The 24,622-nt window shown below is 43.3% G+C and overlaps 1 protein-coding gene across 3 annotated transcripts in view; it reads left to right on the top strand.

The window, feature by feature from the left end:
- Positions 1 to 24,622, top strand: part of furinb (furin (paired basic amino acid cleaving enzyme) b) — a 116,879-nt gene that overhangs the window by 39,090 nt on the left and 53,167 nt on the right. For all 3 annotated transcript variants that reach the window (XM_080437618.1, XM_080437620.1, XM_080437619.1), the window contains 2 exons: positions 15,262 to 15,360; positions 22,483 to 22,578. In XM_080437618.1, coding sequence (XP_080293744.1) covers positions 15,262 to 15,360; positions 22,483 to 22,578 — 195 coding nt within the window. The remainder of the gene's footprint in view (positions 1 to 15,261; positions 15,361 to 22,482; positions 22,579 to 24,622) is intronic.

Here is a 24,622-nt window from a genome sequence, read left to right on the forward strand (position 1 = left end):
GCCTTTGTTGTCTGGACGACTTGTTGATCTTTTTGAAGCATCTGTGCATAAATTGTTGATCATCCCACAAGTCGTGCGTGCGCAGAGGGAGGGTGTTATTCCTCACATAGGCTACTTTTCAGGAAAGATTTTGGGCATCAAACAAGTTTAATTCTACTGCAGTTTCATATGGTCAGGGTTGGTTTGGGTTAGGTTATGTTTGGTTCATTGTGGTTGGTTAGGTTTAGAGGTGATAGGGAGTGAATGTAAGTCAATGTCCCCAAATGTTTACAAAACCAACGTGTATTTCCCCAAACGTTTGCGAAACCATCGGTATTCTGTGCAATGTTTCTGTGTGTCACTATCTGTGCTTGTGTGTGTGTGTGTGTGTGTGTGTGTGTGTGTGTGTGCATGAGTTGCCTACATAATATGTTATGTCTTGATCTTTGTGTACACCTTCTGTGGTAGTACCAGTGTACAGAGTAGGAGACGGTGCTGCCATTCTGTGTATCAGCGTCCTCCAGCATGTGTAATAAAGGACCTTGTGATAAACCTTCGTGCTCTCAGCGCTGTGAGGGGCCTCACTCCCCCGCTGGTCCGGGTCTGGCTCCTTTCCAGACACGGACCTCCATTTGACCTCGTGCGTTTTCATCGTTTGGCTGTCGGCTGCGCCAATGAAGCAGGAGTTAGGTCACTCTGTACTGTAATGCAGCTAAATGTGCCCATTCATAGTGCGCTCACATCCAGCCTAATTCTGTCAGGTCTTAAGCCTGATTTATACTTAGTTGCACATTGTGTCTCGCAGCGAACATAGCCGATCTACAAGCTCACAACAAAGATTGCTATTTTCGCTGTGAGACAAGAAGGATAAATCAGGTATTGCTGTCCAATTTCAGGTGCAAATAAAACACACACACACACACACAGAGACACACACAGATTGATATTCACTGGAATCGAAACACGGGGAGATGGATCAAGCGGAGGCGCAGTGAACTGTCAGTATTCATAGATGGAAATGGAGAAAGAGCTGAGGGCCAGACGAGGATAATAAAGGAATTAAACTGACTGGTGGTAAAATGGAAAAGGAAATGGAACTAATTTATTTCAGTTCCCCGGTGGGCGCAGTGTGACTGAGCCCCTGTTGCATCCAGGGACCTTTTTTGGATTGGTGATGTGGAAGGGAGACACCCGGGCCTGGGTTACACTCTAGTACACATACATATTAACCCATTCAATCCGGAAACGCATCTGTGTCATTTTAACAAGCTCATAGCGCGGCACCAAGCTTGTAGATCTGCTATTTTAAAAAAATCTTGAAATTTTGTGCAAATCTTTGAATATATATATTTTTTAAAGTGAACATTTGTAACTAAAATCTTTGCTTCATGAGGGTCCCTGACTCCCTGGAACAATTTCTTTTAAATATTTATACATATTTTTGGTATGTTGCTATATCAGTGGTGCTCCAACTTTTCCATGTCAAGGAACCCCAAAATTATATGTATTTGGCAGCGGACCCCCATCTCAAAATATGTTCTAGGGACCCCCCAGAATCACAGATCGGAGCAAAATTAATGATTAATGGACGAGCCTGGCAGCATCCCTGTCGCTCTTTAACACCCCATCCCCCCCCGCCCCCTTTTTTGACAAACTTTGAAAACTGTTAGAAACTGTTTTGCCTATAATGACATCAATGTCAACTCAAAGGTAGGACTACAAACAGGAACTGAAACCATGAGCAAACTACACGCAACATAAGACAATGGACAAGCTGCAAACACAGGGCTTAAATAGACAGGGAAATAATAAGACACAGGTGAACTCAACAGACAATCAACACTGGGATAGGCTGAGGGACTAAGGGGACACAGGAGGAGAACACTAGTAATCAACAGGTGAGACAAGACAGGTAAACAGTACTAAGCAGAACAGGAAACAAGACTACCAAAATAAGGTACAGAACAGCGTGGCAAAAACAACAGAACACAATAAAAATGATACAACATAAATCCTAATAAGTCCACAACCTTATAAGGGCAGGAAGGTCTAAATAACAAAGTGAAAGTCCACGGCCCGAGGAGCGAACCGAGACAGGCCTAAAGAACAGGCCTAAAGTGCCCACGACCATATAAGGGTAGAAAAGGTCCAAGGGCTGAGAATTACAGTCAATGTCCACGGCCCGAGGAGCGGACCGTGACACCCGTCTGATATAATGTTAAAGGATTAAAAAAAAAACTCTGCTATGCTTTCTGTTGCTTTATGGCGAAAACAAGCCACATTCAAACAAGCCGCATTCAACTGCCCATAACTATGGATTGGATTATTGCGGCGGCACATCTTTTTATACTCCGATTCTACGAGCCTCGGCTACATCTTTTAAAGCGATCGACGTGTGTGTGTGTGTGTGTGTGTGTGTGTGTGTGTGTGTGTGTGTGTGTGTGTGTGTGTGTGTGTGTGTGTGTGTGTGTGTGTGTGTGTGTGTGTGTGTGTGTGTGTGTGTGTGTGTGTGTGTGTGTGTGTGTGTGTGTGTGTGTGTGTGTGTGTGTGTGTGTGTGTGTGTGTGGTATAAAACAAGTGTACAAAGTAAGCGTGAGGTGCTTGCCATTTCTCTGTGGACATTTTTATTTTCTTCTCCTTCATGCGGCGGAGCTGCATTTCGGTTGCACTTAAACACCCCCTTCCCAGGAAGGAGAAGCCGTATGGGGGGACGGGACAATTTGACTGAAATTAGCTTTGACTGACCCCACCCCCACACCCTATACCGACACACACAGACACCACTCACACAAAGTGGAAGAAAGGAACAAACACATGTTCATACGTAATACATGTGATGTGTTGCGTAAAAGTGTGAGGCGCTTGCCTTTTTATTCTCCGTGGATGTTTTCTTCTCCTTCGTGCGGTGGGGCTCCGTCTCAATCCTTTTCCTGCTCAGTGAAGACGCTGACAGCTTTCAATTTTTTACATCCCCCCCCCCTGCCCGCTCCCGCTCCCCCCCACCCCCCAGCGCCCCGGCCCCATGTTATTGAAGTGAAGGGCATGTGTTGGACAGAGGACGTTCACCACATTTCCTTTTCGGCAGTCAATCAGTGTCGCTCCGCCTCCGGCGCACCTCTGTCCGCGGTGCACCCTCCACCATCACATCCACTGATAGATTGACTGATTCGAGTCTATGAAAAATCTATAACGACAGCACATGGAGGAGCTGTCCTCATGGATTTTTCATGCGCTGTAGTTACTGTACTAACAAGGACTGGACCCGCACGTTCCTCTGGAAAATATACTGTATAGTCCTTTTTATGACTTTGCGGACCAGGGGTGGAAACGATATTGCATAAGAGCACTGGGGCGTTATTAATATAAATGAGAAAGGGAGGGAGGGAGGCAGCATAAGAGATTTATTTTTTCGTGTTTTTTTTTTCTTTCTCCTCCTCTCTCCTGTGGCTGGGTCAATAGCAGCCTGTGCTGCTATTGACTCCAGATCAGATCACATTTTAAACTTTTATGACTTTGCAATCATGGCGACACGCTGCCCGCCGGTGTAAACTAAAAGCCAACAGCACTATGGGCATACTTAATGTGACGCCACACCTTTTGGATATTGGAATGACCTCCAATATTCAGAGCAAAGTAGGGTTGAGCGATATGGGCAAAATAAAATATCGTGATAGTTTTGGCCAAACACCTCGATATCAATACTGTGACGATGATATCATATTGTCGCGATTTATGAATTTCTCATAAATGTTAAAAAAAATCTTGACAATAACAGATCTACTTATATCTACGTGTTGTGAGCTTATAGATCAGTTAGTTTAGCTAATTTGGGAAATGTTTTAAATGAAATTGGGCGTAAGTGATTAAAACTAGGAAAAGAGAACACTTATGCCCTATCCAAGATCCCGGACGATATCACACCACACCACAATATTGATGTAATTTCAATACATTACCCAGCTCTAGTGCAAAGATATTCAGCTAATAAATTATTTTTTAGTTTTATTGACTTTTTCTGTGTGTGTCGTTTTTCTTTTTGGTCTGTCCCTCTCCTTCCATATCTTATCTGTCTATTCATTTTCATGAAGCCATGCATCATTTCATAAGTTATATGCATTATTCATCTCAGCAACATAGTCATTGCTGTAGCTGGTTTTGATCTGAGGGGCATGGGCACTGAACGATGAGCTTTTAGGTCCTTTCTCACAAGAATCTGGGTGCAGTGTTTTCTCCTTACAACTACTTTTTTCTTATTTTTTCATTCCCCTGGTGCTGTTAAAAAGTAACCCCATTTAGTCAGAATCTGCTCGACGGGGGGGTGGGGGGGGTTCTTTGATCTGCCACCGAAGATCTCTTTTTATTTCACATAACATCAGGTCTTCTGTGCTTTGTTGTGACGTGCATCTGATGCCTTGAAGATAAATAGGAGGAAAGAGCCCCCGTGGCCACGACTGCAGTACAGATCCTGTTTACCAATCTCTCTCTCTCTCTCTCTCTCTCTCTCTCTCTCTCTCTCTCTCTCTCTCTCTCTCTCTCTCCCCCCCCCCTGCCCACACTCTGAATGGAAATTAAATTCCTCCTCCTCCCTCTCCAACTTCTTCTCCTCTCCCAACTGCAGCAGAGACCAAGTGGTTGGAAGAAGTACTCAGATTCTTTACTTAAGCGAAAGTAGCAATACCACCATAATATAAAAATAATCTGTTACAAGAAAAAAGGCCTGTATGTAAGGACCAAAATGGGGCTTTTTGTGTTATTCCTTTAGCTTAACCTTTGACTGTACGTCGCAATACGTTATCTGCCTATGTATAAGGCTTAAGTGGTTGATGTATATAAGCATGTTAATAAAGTATTCAATTAATTAATCAATCAATTCAAAATGTTGCTTGAGTAAAAGTACAAAAGTACTGGCATCAAAATATACTTTAAGTACCAAAAGTAAAAGTACTCACTCTTTCGATCAGGCCTTTACTGTAGAGAAAATAAATCGACTCCAGTGAAAGGCATGTACATTTTTTGACGGATCTTCAAGCTCTCAACGTGTCACCTCGCGAGTTGTGAGGTTGTCGATCGGCTATTTTCAAATAGCCTACGTATGAAAAAGGGCTTAAAGGAGTAGTTTAATTACACACCCCATGAACCATTGAATTCATGGATTTGTTTTTGTTTTTGTCACATTCCTGAGCCAATAATTTGATGATAATAATAAAGATGCTTATGTATCCGGAGAGACCGCCGGTAATCAAATTATTGGTTTAGGAATTCGACAAAAACCAAAAAATCTCCATTAATTCAATGCTTCATGAGTTCATGGGGTGTGTAATTGATAGGAAATAACAAGTAATTTTTGGGGTGAACTACTAAGTGGTTAATATATGTTTTATTATACACTGCTCAAAAAAATAAAGGGAACACTTAAATCCCTTAATTCTTTTGAGCAGTTTTTGTTAGCAGTATGTACACAGTTCATGAAAGCTCAAAATAATTAAGGGATCAAAGTGTTCCCTTTTATTTTTTGGAGCAGTGTATTAATCTAAATCTGAAAAGTAACTAGGAGCTAACGCTGTCAAATTATTGTAGTGGAGTAAAAAGTACGATATTTGCCTCTGAGATGTAGCGGAGTAGAAGTATAAAGTATCAAGAACTGGAAATGGTCAAGTAAAGTAAAAGTACCTCAAAATTGTACTTGAGTAAATGTCCTTAGTTACTTTCCACTACCGCTCCCTCCCCCACCCACTCTTATTTAACCTATAGTCTCTCCCTGAACATTATCTGGAGGAATGACATGGAAAGACCCCCTCATTCCCGGGCTCGAGCCCCCCACCCTCCCCCGTAGACCATTTGTGTGTAGCATTAGCGTTGAGCGATAGCATGATTACCGATGCTTGCGATGCGCCCAGGAACCCACTAAAGCACACCGCTGCGCGGGGATGTCGGGAAGGGAAGGAGGATGGATCCAACGACTCTCTCTCACCGCCCTCATAAATATTCAGTGTTGTCAGGGAAGGGGGAGCTAAAAAGTTGCGGTGTTTACCAATTTGGTTAACATATTTCTCCACCCTGGTCAGAGGGAGTCAGGCTTCAGAAGCAGCCCAGCGGGGATTTGTTATTGGTATCTTAAAATATTAAATGTTTCTTCTCTCCCCTCTCTCTCTCTCTCTCTCTCCCTCTCTCTCTCTCTCCCCCCTCCGTTATCATTCAAGGCCATAGCTCAAATTCTTTCGGGTGTGTGTACAGTACACTCTTATATTATTTACTATACTTGTGAGGGCCAAATGTCCCCACCACAAGTATAGCTGAGATTTAGAAATTTGGAGGACCCGTTTCCTGGTCCTCACAAGAGAAATGGGGAGTTAGGCTTACAAATAGGGAAAGATTCAGATTGGGGTTGGAATTAGACAATTATGGGTTTACGGGTTAGGGTTAGAAATAGGCCTGATTTAGTTGAGCAATGCGTCGTGGACTGAAAATAACAGTTCTTCAAGCTTGTAGATCTGCTGTTTTGGCATACACAAAAACATTACTTTAAAAATGGCATTCATAATGTCCTCACAAGTATAGAAATGCAAATGTGTGTGTGTGTGTGTGTGTGGGATATGGAAAGCTGAGGCATCGGCATCACCTTCAGCAAGGTTTGGCCGAGGCTGATGAGGAAACTTTGCCGTGCGTGTGTGTGTGTTGGTTTTACAGATAAGCAGGCCGCCACCCTCCCCTCATCTGCCTTCTGTCTGAAAAATCACACAATGCAAATGTTCTACTTGAAATGCGAAAATAGCGATGCGTTGCAAGCTTAATTTTATTTTTCGCAATTCTTTAAAATGTTTTACTTGCCCACTTCTTTCCAATTGGCCTCCCTGGGCAGCCCCCACTTTGAAAACCTGTGCATTGGACTGTTGGGGGGGGGGAGAATGCCTGCAGCAGACACATTCTTATTCTGGGACCATTAGATTTTACAGCCTAAACCGATTGGATCTGTCCCGCAATTGGGCAGGTGCGGATCTTCAGATGCGTCGTGCATAGAGCGCCGTTGATGATGATCAGGCCTTACACTGTAGCCAAAATAAATCTGCTCCAATGTAAGGCATGTCAAATATCATTTTATATGGGGACATTAGTCAAGGGGCTGTATATTTCCTCTTCTCCTGTCTCCTCTGTCACCCATCCATTTCCAGGTGATTTCCTTTCGGTGTCCGTCGTTGTCCCCTGTCGTTTTTCTTGCAGTGCTGCTTACCCGTCCATCTCCTTCGATGTCTCTTGTCTTTTATACTCCACTCTGCCATATAGTCCCGTCAAACTGAACGGGCCCCGGCGAGTCACACGCCATTCATGATTTAGAGACTTTTCACTTTCCCAAGGCCTCACCCTAACGGCTTGTGCCTCTTTATTTATTCCGAGACTAGGGGCTAGAATTTTTTGCTAACCTTTTCAGTCTGCCACCATCTTGTTATCCGTGACGGTTTCATTGTGGTTTCATTAAATGTTGCCTTGAAGACAGACACATAATGAGCAGACTAGCCGCTTTTCATGTTAGACGCTTCCATCCCGAGACGACTCTTCCCCCGAGCTGATGCGCCAAGTGTAGGCGGGCAACATGCAGAATTAGAGGCGCGGCGCAAACAAATAATTACCCTTCATTTAAAAAACACTCAATTAGCCTCTGTTTCAGAGGAAAAATAATGAGCGTCTCCTTCGAAAACAGAACCCCAGAGTTTGAGCTGTAATTAGTCTAAAAGACAGCAGGCCAGCAGACGCCAAATACATGACCGTTTGATTACCCAAACAACAGCTAGTGTCGCTTCACGGCGGTGTGCGAGCGTGCCGCGCACGTGTGTGTATCGGCGTCTGTTGTGGTGGATGATGCGTTTGTACAGTTTGGGCCTTTTGAGTTGATAGTATAAGGAACAAAGGAGTGTGAGACTTTCAGTGGGGGGGTATTCATCACTGTGTGTGTGTGTGTGTGTGTGTGTGTGTGTGTGTGTGTGTGTGTGTGTGTGTGTGTGTGGCGCATTAATAATGGACCTAGGCAGAAAAGGGAGAGAGGGTTGCAAGGCTACGTGGCAATCACTGAGCTGTGCTGCTGACATTTCCTTCTACGATGAGCATGCAAAGCTGTTTCACTACCCACAAGGGGGGGGGGCTGTGCGTGTGAGAGCACACGCACATTCATATGCTTGGCCATCGCCATCAGTGGTTGTGCAATTGTATATCACAAGCTGCAAATTAAAATGCACAGCGCTTAGAGTGAATTACTGTTATTGCTGCTTTTCTAACCAGCAATTGAACCCCAGTGTTTTTCCTTGAACAATTGTTCCCTGTTCCATAACTGACGCCAACGCCAATAAAGCGGATTTGCGTCCGAGCGCGTTTGCCCAGCCACGGGGGGGGGGGGGGACAGGCTAAACATACAGCAAAGTGGCATCCCGCCGTGCCCGATATAAGCACAGCAGACAGCTAAAGTACGCAAAATCGAATCCTCGACAAGCTGCTTCTGTATTGAACAGAGTCACACACTAAGGTTACCACGTTTCCAGATGTTGTTCCACCACCGCTCCAAATGGGTTTGTTTTTCTCTCCCCACAGCGCTGTTTGTTGTGACGATAAGAAAATTAGATTTTAGATTGTCCCTCTGCTGCCACTGCAGAAACCGCAGGAACCTCAATGGCACAAAACGAGTTTGAGATTCGTTCCTCAACAAAACGGACGCTTTCAGGTTGACCGTGGCAACTAGCGCTCATTGGCAGGGAAAAGCCCTCCATAGGTTTGGTCCGCTGAGTTGAATATTCACAACATTCCTACTCTTTACGCAGTAAAGTCCTCAGTGTTAACACATTCCCTGCCATTGACGGAGATCTCCGTATTAATAACTCAGAGAGAGAGTACATTTGGACCAAACAGGTCCGTTTGGTTCCAGTTGTACCCTCTCAGAGTTAAATGAGCACTGAGGATTTTACCGTGTACATGAAATGGCATCTCCGCCCCGTTGGAAGGTAGCTTATCTTCCAGGCACCGGTGAACTGGAGCCAACCCCCTTAGGCCAATATTGACGGTGTGCCTGAGACTGCAGGGCGCCAGGGACCGTGGTAAAGCCTCCCCGGGGATGACGAGGACGGGATAGAGAGGATTGGTTGGGTTATGGGGGAGACACACACACACACACACACACACACACACACACACACACACACACACACACACACACACACACACACACACACACACACACACCGTGACATTGAGTTTAGTCACCTTGCAGCTTGACAGTTTTCCTGATTGATAATGCTAGCAAATGCCGGCAGAGAACCGTAGCGATACAATGTATCTCTGATATGGAACTTCATGTGTATAAAACATCCCTAAGAAGTGCCTTACCCATGACAGAGAGAGGAGGGGGGGAGAGAGGGAGATGGAGGAATAACGAGAGAGAGAGAATGGGGGTCAGACGAAAAGGGAGCGGTACATACTACATATAGGGGTAGAGAAGAGCATGGGTGAGTCATTAAAAAAGGCAGCGTGAGAATAATTAAATGGATGACAGAGGTAGAGAGAGCAGCGTGAAACGCAAGGTTAGTGTGAAAGAAACTGTAAAGTGGCGGTGAGAGAGACGCCGAGGTGCCGCGGATGCAGTGGAAACGGTGTGGATTGTTTCTTTGAAGCCTCTCAGCACTCTTAGGCTGTCAGGGAACGTTTGATAACCGTTATTACTGTCAGCAGCACTCAAATCAGTCTCCATCTCTACACACCTCACATCCCACCACTCTCACTCTCTCTCTCTCTCTCTCTCTCTCTCTCTCTCTATCTCTCTCATTGTCATTCTTATTCTCACACACACACACACACACACACACACACACACACACACACACACACACACACACACACACACACACACACACACACAAGCACACATGCCTGCTCTTTGAAGTTCAAACTTTGTTCAAATGTAGTTGTTTTATCTTCTCCTGACATTTAAGGTAGTTTAAAGAAAAGGCACTTCAATTAGAAATGTTATTTGCAGTTAGTTTTATTTGCTCTGCAATTCATCCCTGTTCCGTGCAATTATTGTTAATGGCAGTCTATTTCAAGGCCTGTGCATTTCTTTCATCCTTTTTTCTTCATATTAAATAGAGTTCACTCTGTCCGCACGCGAGGTGGGGCTTGATGGTCTGTGTCTGGTACTCTGTCCACTAATGCCAGATTTATACTTGGATGCACGCTGTGTCATGCAACAATTGTATTTTTTATATGCCATAGATGCACAGGATTTAATATTTTTTTCACACTTTCAGCACTAGATAGTGATAGTCTGACTTCGTACCGTACTCGTTAATTCTTTCATGTTTCAAAATAGACAATTATCCACATTATTGATAAAGATGTTCATTAAGTGTAATTCTATTTCAAAATGCATTATTCCACATGCATTTTCAATGCATTAAAAAGAAAAACATTCAAGCACTACTCTTACACAGTCAGTGGTGCATTTTCACTTGCACAGAGCAAGGTGTTTTCTTTGCCGCTCCTCATTAGTTTTATATGGAAGCAGGGGTCATTCCTGCACAAAGGATCATGGGATTGAAAGCGGCACGGAGCTAGTGTTCAAAAAGGGTTCAACGCAACTTTATTCAAATGAGAAGCGAATGTTCACCGGACAGCAGCTAATCATCACGTAGCAACCATTTCTGCATCGAGTGTCACTCACCACTTGAGATGGACAGAAACAGATTTCAATATAACTCCATGGAAGGTTTTAAACTAGCAGTTGTAGATGTGAAATTAATCAAGAGCAACTGCATGGCCTATTTCTCGCCTACAATGCTTACATTTTTGTCAAAGCACCTTATGAATATTGGACTTTGTACTTGTGCCGTCTTGTTATTTGACTTGTTCTATGTTCTGTGTTCCTTTCTTCTCTATTCTCTCTTTCCCTATTCCTTCCAACTCTTCCTATAACTGCTGAGAGTTTGCACCAAAAAATCATTCCACCCACTCTTTTCTACCTGTAATCGTGTGATGTGACAATAAAGTTGATTCTGATTCTGATTCAGAAAAGCTGCCAGAGACAGACACAGAGGGTCTGTATTTCTCCGTGCTGCCTGTGAAATCTCCTGCTGGAGCTGCTGGCATGATGTCCTTTGGCAATGGGGATTAGTTAAATGATGGACTCCAAGTTAACTCTCTGGAAACATCTGAATATTGAAAACAAAGTTTTAAACTACCTGTTGTAGATGTGCAATCAGTTTTTTTAAAGATTTGTTTTTGGGCTTTTTTATGCCTTTATTTGACAGGACAGTAAGGCTGACAGGAAAAGGGGAGAGACATGCAGCAAAGGCTGTCTGGATCGGGAGTCGAACCCGCGACGCGCTGTCAGGCTACAATGAGCCTAGGTGCCTGGACCGCTACGCCAGACTACATGGTCTATTTCTTATTTATCATTTAAATTGTTTTAGCATCATTTGCGACACGGCCACCAGCCCTTTGTACTTAGTCGTATGACAAATGAGCAAAAATGGCAGATCTACAAGCTCACAACATGTCACATTGCGAAAAAATAAACGATAAACATGCCTGCCAAGAATGAAAGGCAACTTTGAAAGAGAGACAAACAAATCGGTTATTATTATCTGTCTTATCAGCCTTCCTGTTCTCCAAAATATTGGAAATTGTATCGGCCTTGAAAAATCCATCAGATGACCTCTACTTCTAGACAGAGCTTTGGCCCGTGGAGAACAGAGGTATAATTGGTACTAGTCTAGGCCTAAAAAATTGATTTTATGTTGGTTTTTTTTGTGGGGAGTTTTTTGTGTGGGGGTGTGATAGATGGAAGGAGACAAGGCAAACTGCAGAACAGATGATGAGGTAGCAACTGGTTGCACTGCTCACTGAGGAGTGTAAAGGGCAGTGGTCCACCGATGCAGACGTGTAGACCACTGGCAGGATGAGTAATGATCCACACTGCTCTCAATTATCGTCCCTGCGCGCACACACAAACACACACACGCACGAGCGAGCACAACTGCTATGGGATTCACTGCTCCGCCGTGCGTGCACGCCTGGCTGCAGATAAGCATGAGTCACACAAAGTACCTCGGACACACAAACACACATGCGGCTCCTGTGCATGTTCAACTTAACTTCTGCAGCCCCGGCTAAATTTCCCAGGACAGATAGACCCATGGGCTAAATAAGGACATCAGCACCGTAGGAAATAGGCCCGTCCAGCACGCCGGCCACCCCAGCACACAGCTCGAATTAGCATTCTGTTCCACAGAAACTAAAAGTAGGCCCCATTAACTTCTTGGTCGTTTCCTTCGTTACACCTACATTTTTGCATTATCTCTAGGCCATTTCCCATTGTGTGGCTTTGATGTGAAATGTTAGGTCCCTTTTAAGGCCTAGTTCAGACCAAAGATTTGCGACGAGATGAAACCGCTTTAAGCCCAATTTATACTTCTTCCCACGACGGTGTCATGCGCCGAAAATAGCAGACCTACAAGCACACCGTCATACGATGGAAGCATATATTTAAGCATTAGAACATTGCGGTCTGAATTAACCTTAAGGCTACATTACTTGCTGGTCATGTAATTTGGGCATGCTATGATACGAGTGGCCACAAACCGTGGACTTAACACAAGGCACCGTGTTGGTGTATGCAATGTAAACAATATGGATGTAATGTAATATTGCAGGTATACGTGCTAGTTTAAACCCTCCTCTGAGCCTTCCCAGCAGCACCTGGGTGTTTTCTGTCAAAGTTATTGCCTGAGATGAAAGGAGATGCGGTTTCAAATGTGTTTAATATAATGTTGCACAGAAATGGGAGGTGAGCAAACTCATATCAAGGCATTTTGTTTGCTTTGGTTTATTTTCATTCATTCATTCTCCATCAGCCTTCAAAAAAAACATTTCATTAAAGAAGGCATATTTGTCAGTCTCTCTATAATGCATGTGCATCCATAGCTTCAACAACAGAAAAGATCACTTTTGCATTATGAAGGAGTAATGATGCATTCTTATTTTTCTGTTTAAAAGTAAACATGATAGGGGATTTCCAATCACATGCACACGTTTGCACATGTCTTTAAATAGCATAAATGGACCAGTCCAATAGGGCTGCAACAGGCAATCTGACTACCGGTAATTGATTTGAATTAATCAGCATCAATTGCTGACGTACAGTATATTAACCACTTGATTCCTAGCATCCCTAGATCTCTTTATCTGACTGTCAGTCCTTGTCCCTTTTATGCCCATATATGGTGATCCCGGATGTTAGAAGTATATGCCCGCCCATATATGTGCATGCCGATATGCCCAAATATGGAGTTCCCTGATGTCATCAGTATATGTCCATATATGGGGCTGAGTGATTTGTTTGCGCCTGATGCCATGACGACACATTTAGGTTAGACAACACACTCCATATTTGGCGTAGCTGCATTGCTGCTTATGTGGTTATGGCTGAGTCATGGTGACATGAGTGTGATGTCAGAGATCCGTCAGCCCGCCGGCCGGTCTGCTGGCCAGCCGGTCCTCCCATAAGCCAATTTTCATATAGCATGTGATTCACGGTGAGTTCGATTAATCGAATGAGTACTCAGTAGAATAATCACTAAGAAAATAATTCATAGTTGCAGCTGTACTGTATATCAGTCTTGCCAAGTTGCCAGGCAGGGTCTCTGGGCCCCAGCCTTCTACAGCCCAGTCAGCCAGCAGGCAGCCAACCTGCAAAATCAGCCCACAGCCCCAGGAGAGCCTTGCATCCTGCTGCGTTTGCTGTTCTCTCTCCTCAAACACATCCATCCTTACTCCATCCGCCTGACAGAACCTGCTCTGCTCTCGCTCTCTCTCTCTCTCTCTCTCTCTCACCCCCCCCCCCCCCCCCCCCCTCTCTTCCTCTGCTCCACTGGTCTCATGAAGGTGAGCCGGTCCCCAGTGGCGCTGGCTATACAGATTGCAGCCCCTTCCTCCTCAAATGGATGCATGCTCTCCTGTGAATTGCCTATGTAAAGACGGCACCAGTCGTCTCCGCCGCCGCCGCCTGGCCTGCCGCCTCCCCCTTTTCTCATTTTGACCGGGCACTTAATCGGTCCCCTAGCTGTGTATGTCTCTGCTATTGTGCCAGGGCTGTCCTTGACCGAGGAAGAAAAGAGGGAGAGAACGGAACAGTAGCCTCCAGGTGCTCGTGGCACCAGCTCTGTCAAAGGTCACAGAGAGCAAAGCACTCCCTCAGGTTTTTGTCTGGCTGCATCTGTCATCACCAATCTGTCCTTAAAAGCTCTTTTACGGGCACGGGTGTGAAGGAGACGATGACAGGAGTATGAGGAATGCATTGCGGTGGCTTTGTAACGCCGAATCGCTCTCTAATGGATGTGTCTAATTATTTCTGATGGATGGCGTCCGTCCGCAGTCATGTGTAATGAATGTCTTTGTCTTTGCAGGCGCTTGTGGCGCGCGTGCGTCACTGTATTCGCGCGCTTGGTGTCTTTCAACTGCTCGTGTGACAGAATGTGCTTGAGATGTATGAGAATGTCTTTGCGTCCGCAGGTGATGTAATAGATGTAAGTGTCCCTGTGGAGGCACTGATGTTCAAATGGATCGATCTGTCTCAATCTCCCTTTGAAAGAACACTCTTTTGTGTGTGTGTGTGTGTGTGTGTGTGTGTGTGTGTACTTGTATTATTATAATTGTGAGGGCCAAATGTGAGCCAAAAATGTCCCCACAAATATATACCGTACATTGTGAAATAGGCATTGTGAGGACAATGTTCCTGGTCCTCACAATAGAAATGAATGTTTTACGTTTAAAATGTTTTTTTCTTTAGTTACAGTAGGAAAAGACAATTTGGAAAAGATTCCGGTTGAAGTTATGGTTAGGATTAAACATTTAGAAGTTAGGTTTAGGGTTTAGTGTTAGATTTGTGCCTGATTTATGTTTGCAAAAAAAGAACAAAAATAGCACATCTACAAGCACATTTTTAGTTTGTAAATACGTTTTTTGGGGGGCTAACTGAGTATAACTTGAGGCAAGTTGAGGGTTAGTGTTAAAAATGGCACCCAATTTTTTTTTAAATGGCACTTATAATAAAGATGTAATGATGTCCTCACAAGTATATAGTAATACAAACGTGTGTGTGTGTGTGTGTGTGTGTGTGTGTGGGGGGGGGGGGGGGGGTGTTTGTGTGTGTAGTGTGTACCTCCCATGGTGGATGTGTCTAAAGGCTGTTATCTGGATTTCCTGTAGCTGCAGGTAAACTCATTGTATCTTCCGTTTGTGTTTGTGCAGGTTTTTGGAGATTATTATCACTTCAGGCATCGCACAGTGGAGAAGAGGTCTGCGTTTGGCCACAGGGGAACGCACGTCAGGCTGCACAAAGAACCACAGGTAGGCCTGTTGTTGTTCTTTCTCTACTCCCACACATGCACAACTCACTCACTCACTCATCCCAACACAGCAACACGCTAACAACAACAAAAAATAAGGCCATATGCAGTTAGGGATGCAGATTAACATCAGTAAAAGGTGCCAGCATGAACAGTATGACAGGTTGTCAAATTATTATTCTTTCTTTTTTTCCCTTTTTTTTTCTTTCAGTATTTCTTTATTCTTTTAGGGACAGTGAGAGAGAGAGATGGGAAAGTTGGGAGACAGACGATCCCCCCCCCCTCCCCTTTTTTTGTATATATTTTTTATTTTTTGATGCTTTTTTTTGTACATAGTGGTATTTTTTTCCTCTGTATTTTTATGTTGATTTTTGAACTGTTTGGTTGCTACTATATATGTCTATGAAATTAATTCAAGGACCCCAACGGAAACAATGTCTGTTTTTTGGTCGGACCTTTTAGACAAAAGTATTATAAATGTAACTGTGTTGTTTTACATTCTTTTGCCTAATAAAAATCTAAATCAATCAAAATGCAGCCAAGAGCCTCATGTCTCAGGCCAGCTGTAGGAAGGACTTGTGGTATACACTATTACTGGGAATGGGACGCACCTTCAAATTGAATTCTTCAGAACGCCCGTGTTTCCATGCTTGGCTCTCTGACCCCACCTACTTGACAGCTGTAAATACACAAAAAATAAGAACCCTCCCAATAAACAACAGCTGCGATTGCTTGGCGGGCGGCCCCTTCATTTTGTGGCAGACATCGAAGCATTGTTTATTTTGCTGCCTAAATGTCAATGAGAGAGGCACTGGCATGCTCCCATCTGTTGGCCAACATGAGCGCGTGTTCTATCCCTGAATGTCAAGGTCTTTCAGACAGATTCCTCCAATTTAGCAGTCTGCTCAGTCAACAAACTCAGCCTGACTTGTAATAGAGCGCTTCTGTGAATTCCGACCTCTCCCCTTGACAGATATATTCTATGCAGCATTAAAATGCGAGCATAGATGTTGGAAGGCTTTGAGTTAGATGTAGGTGACCCGAGCTGCAGGGGAGGCAGTTGGGAGGTGAAAACAGACATAGCCCATCTGTTGCAAAGCAAGGTCCGCCTGGCAGAGCCAGTGGCTGCTTTCTTGCTCTCTCTGTGCTCAGGTCCAGCTGGCCGTTGACTCTAGAGGAGACCCAACATGGGCTGACAGGAAGACTTGTTCCTGTGCTTCATTAGTGAGAGTTGGTGACATTGACCGGAGCCGGCTGGGTTATAGAGGTCAGGCTAAACGGACACAGTAGCTATGCCACGTCAGGGTTACAGGTTCAGGGTTCTTGGGGAGGCTAGCTGCGACGCTTAAGCAGCAATAAGACTGGCATTCGAGAGTGCCAAAATCAATAAGATGGCGAGATGAGATGCTGTGTCAGATGTAGGTGGTGACAGAACAGCGCTTAGGCTTGTCATACTGAGTAGAGTTTGATTATGCGTAGCAGTGGATTGGAGATTTATATGCCATGTTATAATGCAGGAGAGAATGCAGAATAAACTGACAAGACACTATATGTGGCCTAATCAGAAACGGCTCAAGCATATTTTATATTCTCTTGATCAGCTGCAGGCAAAGACCAGAATTAATCTAGCACCTTAGAGAGTCTTAGGAGATAATCAATTGAAGGCCAGCGGCCTATATAGTATGCCTATTGCCAAGTCTACTCTGCAACATAACATAACATAAATGGTTATGAAGGGAGGAACTAAAAAATGAATTCATTGACTGGAGTCCAAAAGGCAGTCCATTCCAGCAGGATTCAGCCTATGTTTAAAATAGAAACAATTACGTGTTCCATCGAGTCCAACATGCCATCTCCCGGGCACTCCTGAGTCAGTTCAAGTTAACACCAGTTTGAACCGCCAGCTATCGAGGGCGCCAGGGTCCAGGCAAGAACAGCAGCTTGTCCTGCGCAGCCTCTTAACTCCCACACACATACACACACTTGCATACAGTACAGCACTGTACCTCGCCTCCGGGAAAGAACCACCAGAATTGCATGGAATGGAGCACTCAGCCAGGCAGTGAAACGGCTAAGACACTTGTATGCATGCACGTTATTCGTTTATTTGGGCTTCCCATGCCTTTGCATGAGCACGCATCTCAGAGCTCATGTGTTTGGGGTGGGTGGGGTGAAGACGGACAAAATGGATGAAGTCGAAGTTACGCTCTGTTGCACGACGGTGTCACACGCAAAAAAACAGCAGACCACAAGCTCACAACACGTTGCGGATGTGACGTGTTGTTGTGAGCTTGTAGGATGGCTATTTCGTTTACACAACACCGTCATGCTACGAAGCATGAATCTGCTTTAAATCTACACCTGGTTCATAGAAGATCATTTTAAAAGGCAGTGAGAACATAAAGACGGGGATTTGGATTTAGACCCCGCTAAGCTTTAAGCTTGTTTCAGTGTTGCCCCATCCCTAATCCGGATGCTGTCTCTCACATTACCTCCATTGTCTTCTCCGGCTCAGCTCTGTGGCAGTGACACACTGCTTATCGCTGCCCCTTTTTTTCCCCCGGAATAATAATGCAGTGAAATTGACATTGGTTGCAGCATAAGCCTCCACCACTCCACTATGCATCTGCTGCTCCCCTGACTGAGGGGAGAAAATACATTTGATTTGTTTTGCTGTGTGGTTGCCATTAAGCTTTAGCAAAAGCTTGATGTTAAGATAACTTGCTGATTTGCCTTGCTTTGTAAGCACAGGTCTTTCACATCTTTCACCATTTCTCCACTGGCACTTTCACTCTCTCTCTCTCTCACCAGCACTCTTAACACTCTGTTCTTCATTTTGCATTCTCACTCACTCTTGTTCTCACTTTTCCTCTCTGCAGTTAGTCTGCGGCTGCTAAAATGTCTCTCCAGACATGTCTCTCTCTCTCTCGTCAATCTTTCTTTCTAACTTTCTCTCTGTCTGTCTCTGTGTTTCTCTGCTTCCCTCGGTATGTCTGTCTGTCTGTCTGCCTGCCTGCCTGCCTGTCTGCCTCTATTTGTCTGTCTGTCTGTCTGTCTGTCTGTCCGTCTGCCTCTCTCTCCCTCTCCCTCTGTCTATTCTCCACATAGGAAAACCTTCCAGACACAGGGGTTCGGATGGATGGAGCAAACAGTTTATAGCTAGAGTGGATTATGGGTTCAGGTCATGCTCGGACTCCTAAATCACTCGGTTTACCTCCCCTCGGTTTGCTTGTTTGTGCTGCCGTCTCTGTGGGCTGCCTGACTTTGTCCAGGCTTCAGGAAGGTAGTTACTTTATCTTTTGTCTGTGTTCTAATTAGTCCTTTTGTCATTCACTTTGAGCTATGGGAGCAGGGGGTGCTCTGTGCTCTCAGCTGGAAGGTGGGCAATGCTGCCCAGATCATTACACATTATCTCACTGTTTTAATTTCCCTGAATAATAATAATAATAATAATAATAAAAACAACGGGTAAAAAAAACTTAACTTATTTGTGGAGCCACTTTAACGTGTACTCGTGTAGACTGCATTGCACTGATGTCTAATCTCATTGCAGTGGTAAACTAAGTCATCTTTGAATCCAATGTGCTATTGTTAAAAGGATCCCTGGCTAATAAGCCAAATATGCCTTAATACATTATAATTACCCTCTATAACTAAAATTTAAAATTTAAAACACCTTAAATATTTTAGTTATTGTAGAAATAGTTCATCTTTTACTCAAGTGGGACAACGCCCTTCACAAGTTGATGATGTCCTTTGTCCATGTGTGGTCCAGCCCTATGGAATGTTATTAGCATATCCTAATAAAAAACAACTTAATACTTCCTACGATTAATATTAACATCAAAACAATATTTAAAATATGATTTATTAGCATATGCATTCCATACATTCTATAGGGCTAGACCACAGTGTTGTCCCCCTTCAGTAAAAGAAAATAGATACATATTTTAAGGTGTTTTTAATGTTTAGTTTTAGTTATAGAGGGCAATTATAATGTACTAAGACATATTTAGCTTATTAGCCAGGGATCCTTTTAAGAAATGAAATCCCATCTAAGCCATTTATGACACTTAGTATTACACACAGTGTTCCAGCACGTGTCACCAGTCATTTTGTCTGTGCTAATCTCATGGGTGCTGTGGGTTCGCAGCATAATCAGGCCAGTAGATTTGATACAGGGGACATAAAGGCGCTTATTAATAAATCACAAGTACTGTTGTACAGTAGTGCAACTATCAACTGAATGAGGTTAATGGCTTCAGTCCCTAAGAGAAGGCTGTACACGCCAGCCAACCAATTTATAGCTGTATTCAAACATTTTTTATTAGAAATTTACTTTTATGAGTGCACAGAATTGAGTGACGGACAAGCATGGAAAATAGCCTGCTAATAAAAACTCATATATTAACTTGGGCAATGCAAAGAAAAGACATAAAAAAGCTTAATCAAATGATTAGAGTGTTAAACATTTAAAATAACGTTTTTACAATCCACTCTTGGCCTCTGCGTTCTCACTGCAGCACAATATAACTTAAGCAAGGGGAGCATTCATCAGCCACGCTAATAATGCCCAGCGATGACATGACCTTTATTTGAGATATTAACCCTATTCTGAGCATGTCCTAATATAATGGGACATGCATAAATACTAGCAAGCTCACAAAACTCATTGCAAGCTCTATAGCAAGCTCACAATGGGTCATGCTGTGATGCGTTGTGAGTACAGTATATTATTTTATATATACAAATATATATAAGAGATTTTGTGTAGGTGGAGAAAAGGTACAAAAAAGAAAAGGCAACAGTACAGATTCCTAGTCAACGAAGTATATTAGGGTCTAAGTGGTTTTGTCAAGTTGGGTCACTTTTATTTAGTATATCTATATAGTCTAATAGCACATTAAAAAAAACCTGATCGCAGTTGACCTATTATGCTTTATAGTAGAGGCTGATGGATTAACACCAGTACAATGTACAGTACTGTAAGGACTCTGTCTCTATCCTTCTTGCATGGAGGCTGTATTGTTATATCGACAGTGTTTTTTTTCTTCTTCTCTTCATTAGTAACACTGTTGGGTACAGTTACTGTACTGATTATATTGTCGACGCTGTAATGATATCTATGTATTCCGTGATGCCCTCCTAATGACACTGTGATTGTGTGTGATTTGCTTACGTTTTGCCTAAGCATAGGGTGAGACACTGTAATGACCCTGAGACTGTGTGTGTTTTTGCTATGCATAATGCAAGCTATTGTATAGGGTGTATTAGTGGTGTACTGGTTGCTACGGAAGCATAGGGGGGATACTGTAATATCACAGTTATTGTATGTATTTTATTTGTTTTCCTACAGTACATAGTGCAGGCTATTGTACAGGGTGTATACTATCCTATACTACTGTTCATTACTGATAGTGAGGTTGTTATCTTTTTGTGACCCTTTTTTACCCTGCTGTATCTTACAGTTCTTATTTTACTCATCTGTATCTTAACTGCTGTCAGTTATCTATCTATCTATCTATCTATCTATCTATCTATCTATCTATCTATCTATCTATCTATCTATCTATCTATCTATCTATCTATCTATCTATCTATCTATCTATCTATCTATCTCATGGATTGTGGGTATTGGTTAAAAGCAATACTAAGAGAACGTTTTAAAGTAAAAGCACAAGAACAGAAGAAATACCAGATAGAAAACTAAAACAAGATAACCATAAAAATAATAACTTAATTGAAACTGAATAAATCCAAAAAACAGATAAAAGCACAATGAGAGGACATTAAAAATAAATTAAGGCCAATTAAGAGTGGACTTGACAAAAACCATGGCACAACCCCAGGCTGAACTGAAAGCAAGAGTGAAGAAAAGCTGGGTCTTTAAATTAGATTTAAAATTCCCAATGGTGGGACAGAATTGTGGAAGATAGCCTAAGTGACTCCAACATTAATTGCCATCCATCTACATGACAGTATGTTTTACTATTAGCTGTTGTAATGTCAGTCAGCTGCCTTTGAAATATGATGCTCATTACAATTTAACAAGCGTGGGCGGGAAACGCCTATGATGTTTGATTGGAAAAGCTGTGTGTGTGTGTGTGTGTGTGTGTGTGTGTGTGTGTGTGTGTATTCTCACATCTGTCAGTCACACATAGCAGGGGGAATGAAAACCTACAGTATCAAAGCGTTTGCAATGTGTGAAAGTTGTGCAGAGTTTCAGGATGTGACAATTATACTGTACCTAATGAGTACAACTGTATTATACCATGATATTCACAAAATGGGCTTCTTTATTGGTATAGCCCAGTATCACCCACCCAGCCCTACACCGCCATGCATATCGTCCCTTATCGAGTGTAAACCTTCGCGCCACGTTTCGAGCTTGTGGATCTGCTACTTTTGCTATGCTTTTGTGTGACGCTGTAGTAAGATCAAGGAGGGCGTTAATTTACGGAAAAAACGCGAAAGGTTAGAATATGGAGATAAAAGGTTTCTGCCCGACAGTGACGATATACACTACAGTACTACTTTACTGTAATAATGGCAGATATACGCCAATATATCTGCCATTATTTGACTTTTTGGACGACATCGGAGTAGAAAATGATGCTATCAATGTGTCATTATAGGTGAAGATTTTCAAAAGTTTGCGCATTGCAACGTGCTGTGAGCTTGTAGGTCTAGTCTGTTTTTATAATTCATTTAGAATTGCTTTGGCTTTGTTGTTGTTAAATATCAGTCAAAACATCGGTAAGTCGTCTTATTGGACCCAAAAATCTGCCATCGGTTTGGCTCTAGTCAATGCCTACAACGTCAATTGAACTGGAGTGAACTTCCATACTCTGATCTCCCCAACTCCCTTCCAGGAACCAGACAGACATCAGATTTGCCTCACATTTCCTTCTCATTCTGATGATTTCTTTTTGAACACAGCGGGGCCCTGCTTTCTCTGTATCTGAGAACTGCGGGATGCCACAACACACTGGCAGAAATGAAAGGGCTGGTACTGTCATGAAAGCGTGTTTGGAAGATAAGAAATAAACAACACATGAAATTAATTATTTGTCTGTGTCTGTGTGTGCGTGTGTGTGTGTGTGTGTGTGTGTGGTCCACTTAGGTGCAATGGGCAGAGCAGCAGGTGATAAAAAGGAGAAAGAAGAGGGATTTGTTTGACGACCCTTCAGACCCTGAATTCTCCAAGCAGTGGTACCTGGTGAGCCTTCTGTGTAGTAGGTACCTGGTCAGTAGTGGTACCTGGTTAGTGATGATGACACCTAGAGAGTAATGATACCTAGTGAGTAGCGGTACCTAGTGAGTAATGGTACCTTATCTGCTAACCCTCTGTGATCCCTTATCACGGCCGCACAGTGTCAGGTGTGGGACAAGGACATCGAATAGCGTTTGTAAACTAAGGATCATTGAACAACATTTATCTTGCTAAAATCGATACAGCATGTCAACAAGTCAACTCAAAGAGACGCACGCGGTCAATAAAATAGGCGTGCTTGATATTATTTACCTCTGCATTTCTCGTTCTTTGGCAGCCGTTGGGGAAGAAAGCTGTTCACATGAACGCCTTTTCCTACCCCTACCTTCAGTCAATAACGCTGTCTCAGATTGAACATCTTTCAAATCTTTTTAATTTTTTCATTTTTTTCCTTTGCAATTATTTTTGATTAAAGTTTTAACAGCCCCTTTATTCAGCCTTGCCAGAGCTGTGCTGCGCTCAATAACTTCAGCAATGCACAGGCCTGTGGGGATACCTGATTTAGAGCTATACTCAATAATAAACTGGCAGCAATTATTAATTCCCTCATGGTCAGCTTGATAAGCACAAATTGAATTGCTGTCTAAGAGTGTCCCTTCAGGCCTATGTTGCATCAATTCTGTTTAGTTCCCTCAACAAAGAAAAGCCACCCGCCAACGCAAAAGTTTCCATGTCTGATCAAAAGCTGATGCCTAATGTATGCTCCGTCGTACGACGGCATCGCAGACCGACAATAGCAGATCTATAAACGCAGAAAATAGCCGATCTGTAAGCTCCGTTGTGAGCTTCAGTCTTGATTTTGTCGACTAAAACTTTGACAAAAATGTTCGTCGACTACCTTTTTTAAGGTAACGAAAACTAAATAAAAACTAAGCTATGATGACTAAGACTAAATATATTGACAATTTCGTCAACAAAAAAAAAACTAGACTAAAATGTTAGTGAGGGACGAGTGGAGAAGAGATCCAGTAGAACTAAGACAAGTCATTTTATGTTTGGTTGCGATCGGGTGTTGCTCTCTAGAAATAGCAGATCTACAAGCTCACAACGCGGTAAAATCAGCCTTTACGACCATAGATATAGAAACCTAGATACCTCATTGGCCTCTGCAGTTCGTTGGAGCGACCCGTTTGGTACGTGGCCGCCATATTTCCGGGGGGAACGGGCACTGGCCAATCACAGCGTGTTGACTACTGGCCAACCACAGCGCGTCTTTCCCAGGACTTGTCAGAATCTAGTTGTCCCGCCCAGACCCCCACCTGCCTCTGATTGGCCTACTGAACGCCCCCTTCTGTGACACACAAGGAAATTTCCAGCTGCCCCCCGGAAGCATAGAGGAAGCGGAAGTGCGTCCGAGATGCCGACGCTTCAGAGCCAGAGGAGGCGTCTACCTTTATATGTCTATGTTTACGACGCCATCAAGGCACCGCCAAAATACATTTCAGTCGACTAAATCAACTGTAGATTTAGTCGACTATAATCTTATAATATTTAGTCGACTGAAAACTAGACAAAAACTAAAACATTTCAGATGACTAAAATATGACTAAAACTAAATGGATTATTATTCAAAAGACTATGACTAAAAAAACGAAATAAAAAAAATCTGTCAAAATCAACACTGGTGAGCTTACAGATTTTCTATTTTCTGCACTCGACACCGTATGACGAAGTCATATTCGGGCTTGACAGATGTCTCAGGAATCAGGATTGGACAATAAAGTGAATCGGACACCAGTGGAAGTGCTGATGTGAGCCATATGGCTCAACAATGGCTCCTTCGTGCGCTTTATGAGACACTTTGATTGACCCTTATCTTGCCCTTCTGCCTTTTTTTGTGCAGTAAGCCCCTGTCACTAGGAATGGATTAATGGCACCGTTGACTATCCCTGGCGTAAATCACCTCTGAATGGGACCTCTGCCATTCAGCTTTAGACTGGCTCTAATCGGCTGAGCGCTCGAAGTCATGCGTTCGTGTTGCCAATACAGA

This window comes from Gymnoscopelus braueri (genome assembly GCF_963280865.1).
Source record: "Gymnoscopelus braueri genome assembly, chromosome: 9".
Lineage (NCBI taxonomy): Eukaryota > Metazoa > Chordata > Actinopteri > Myctophiformes > Myctophidae > Gymnoscopelus > Gymnoscopelus braueri.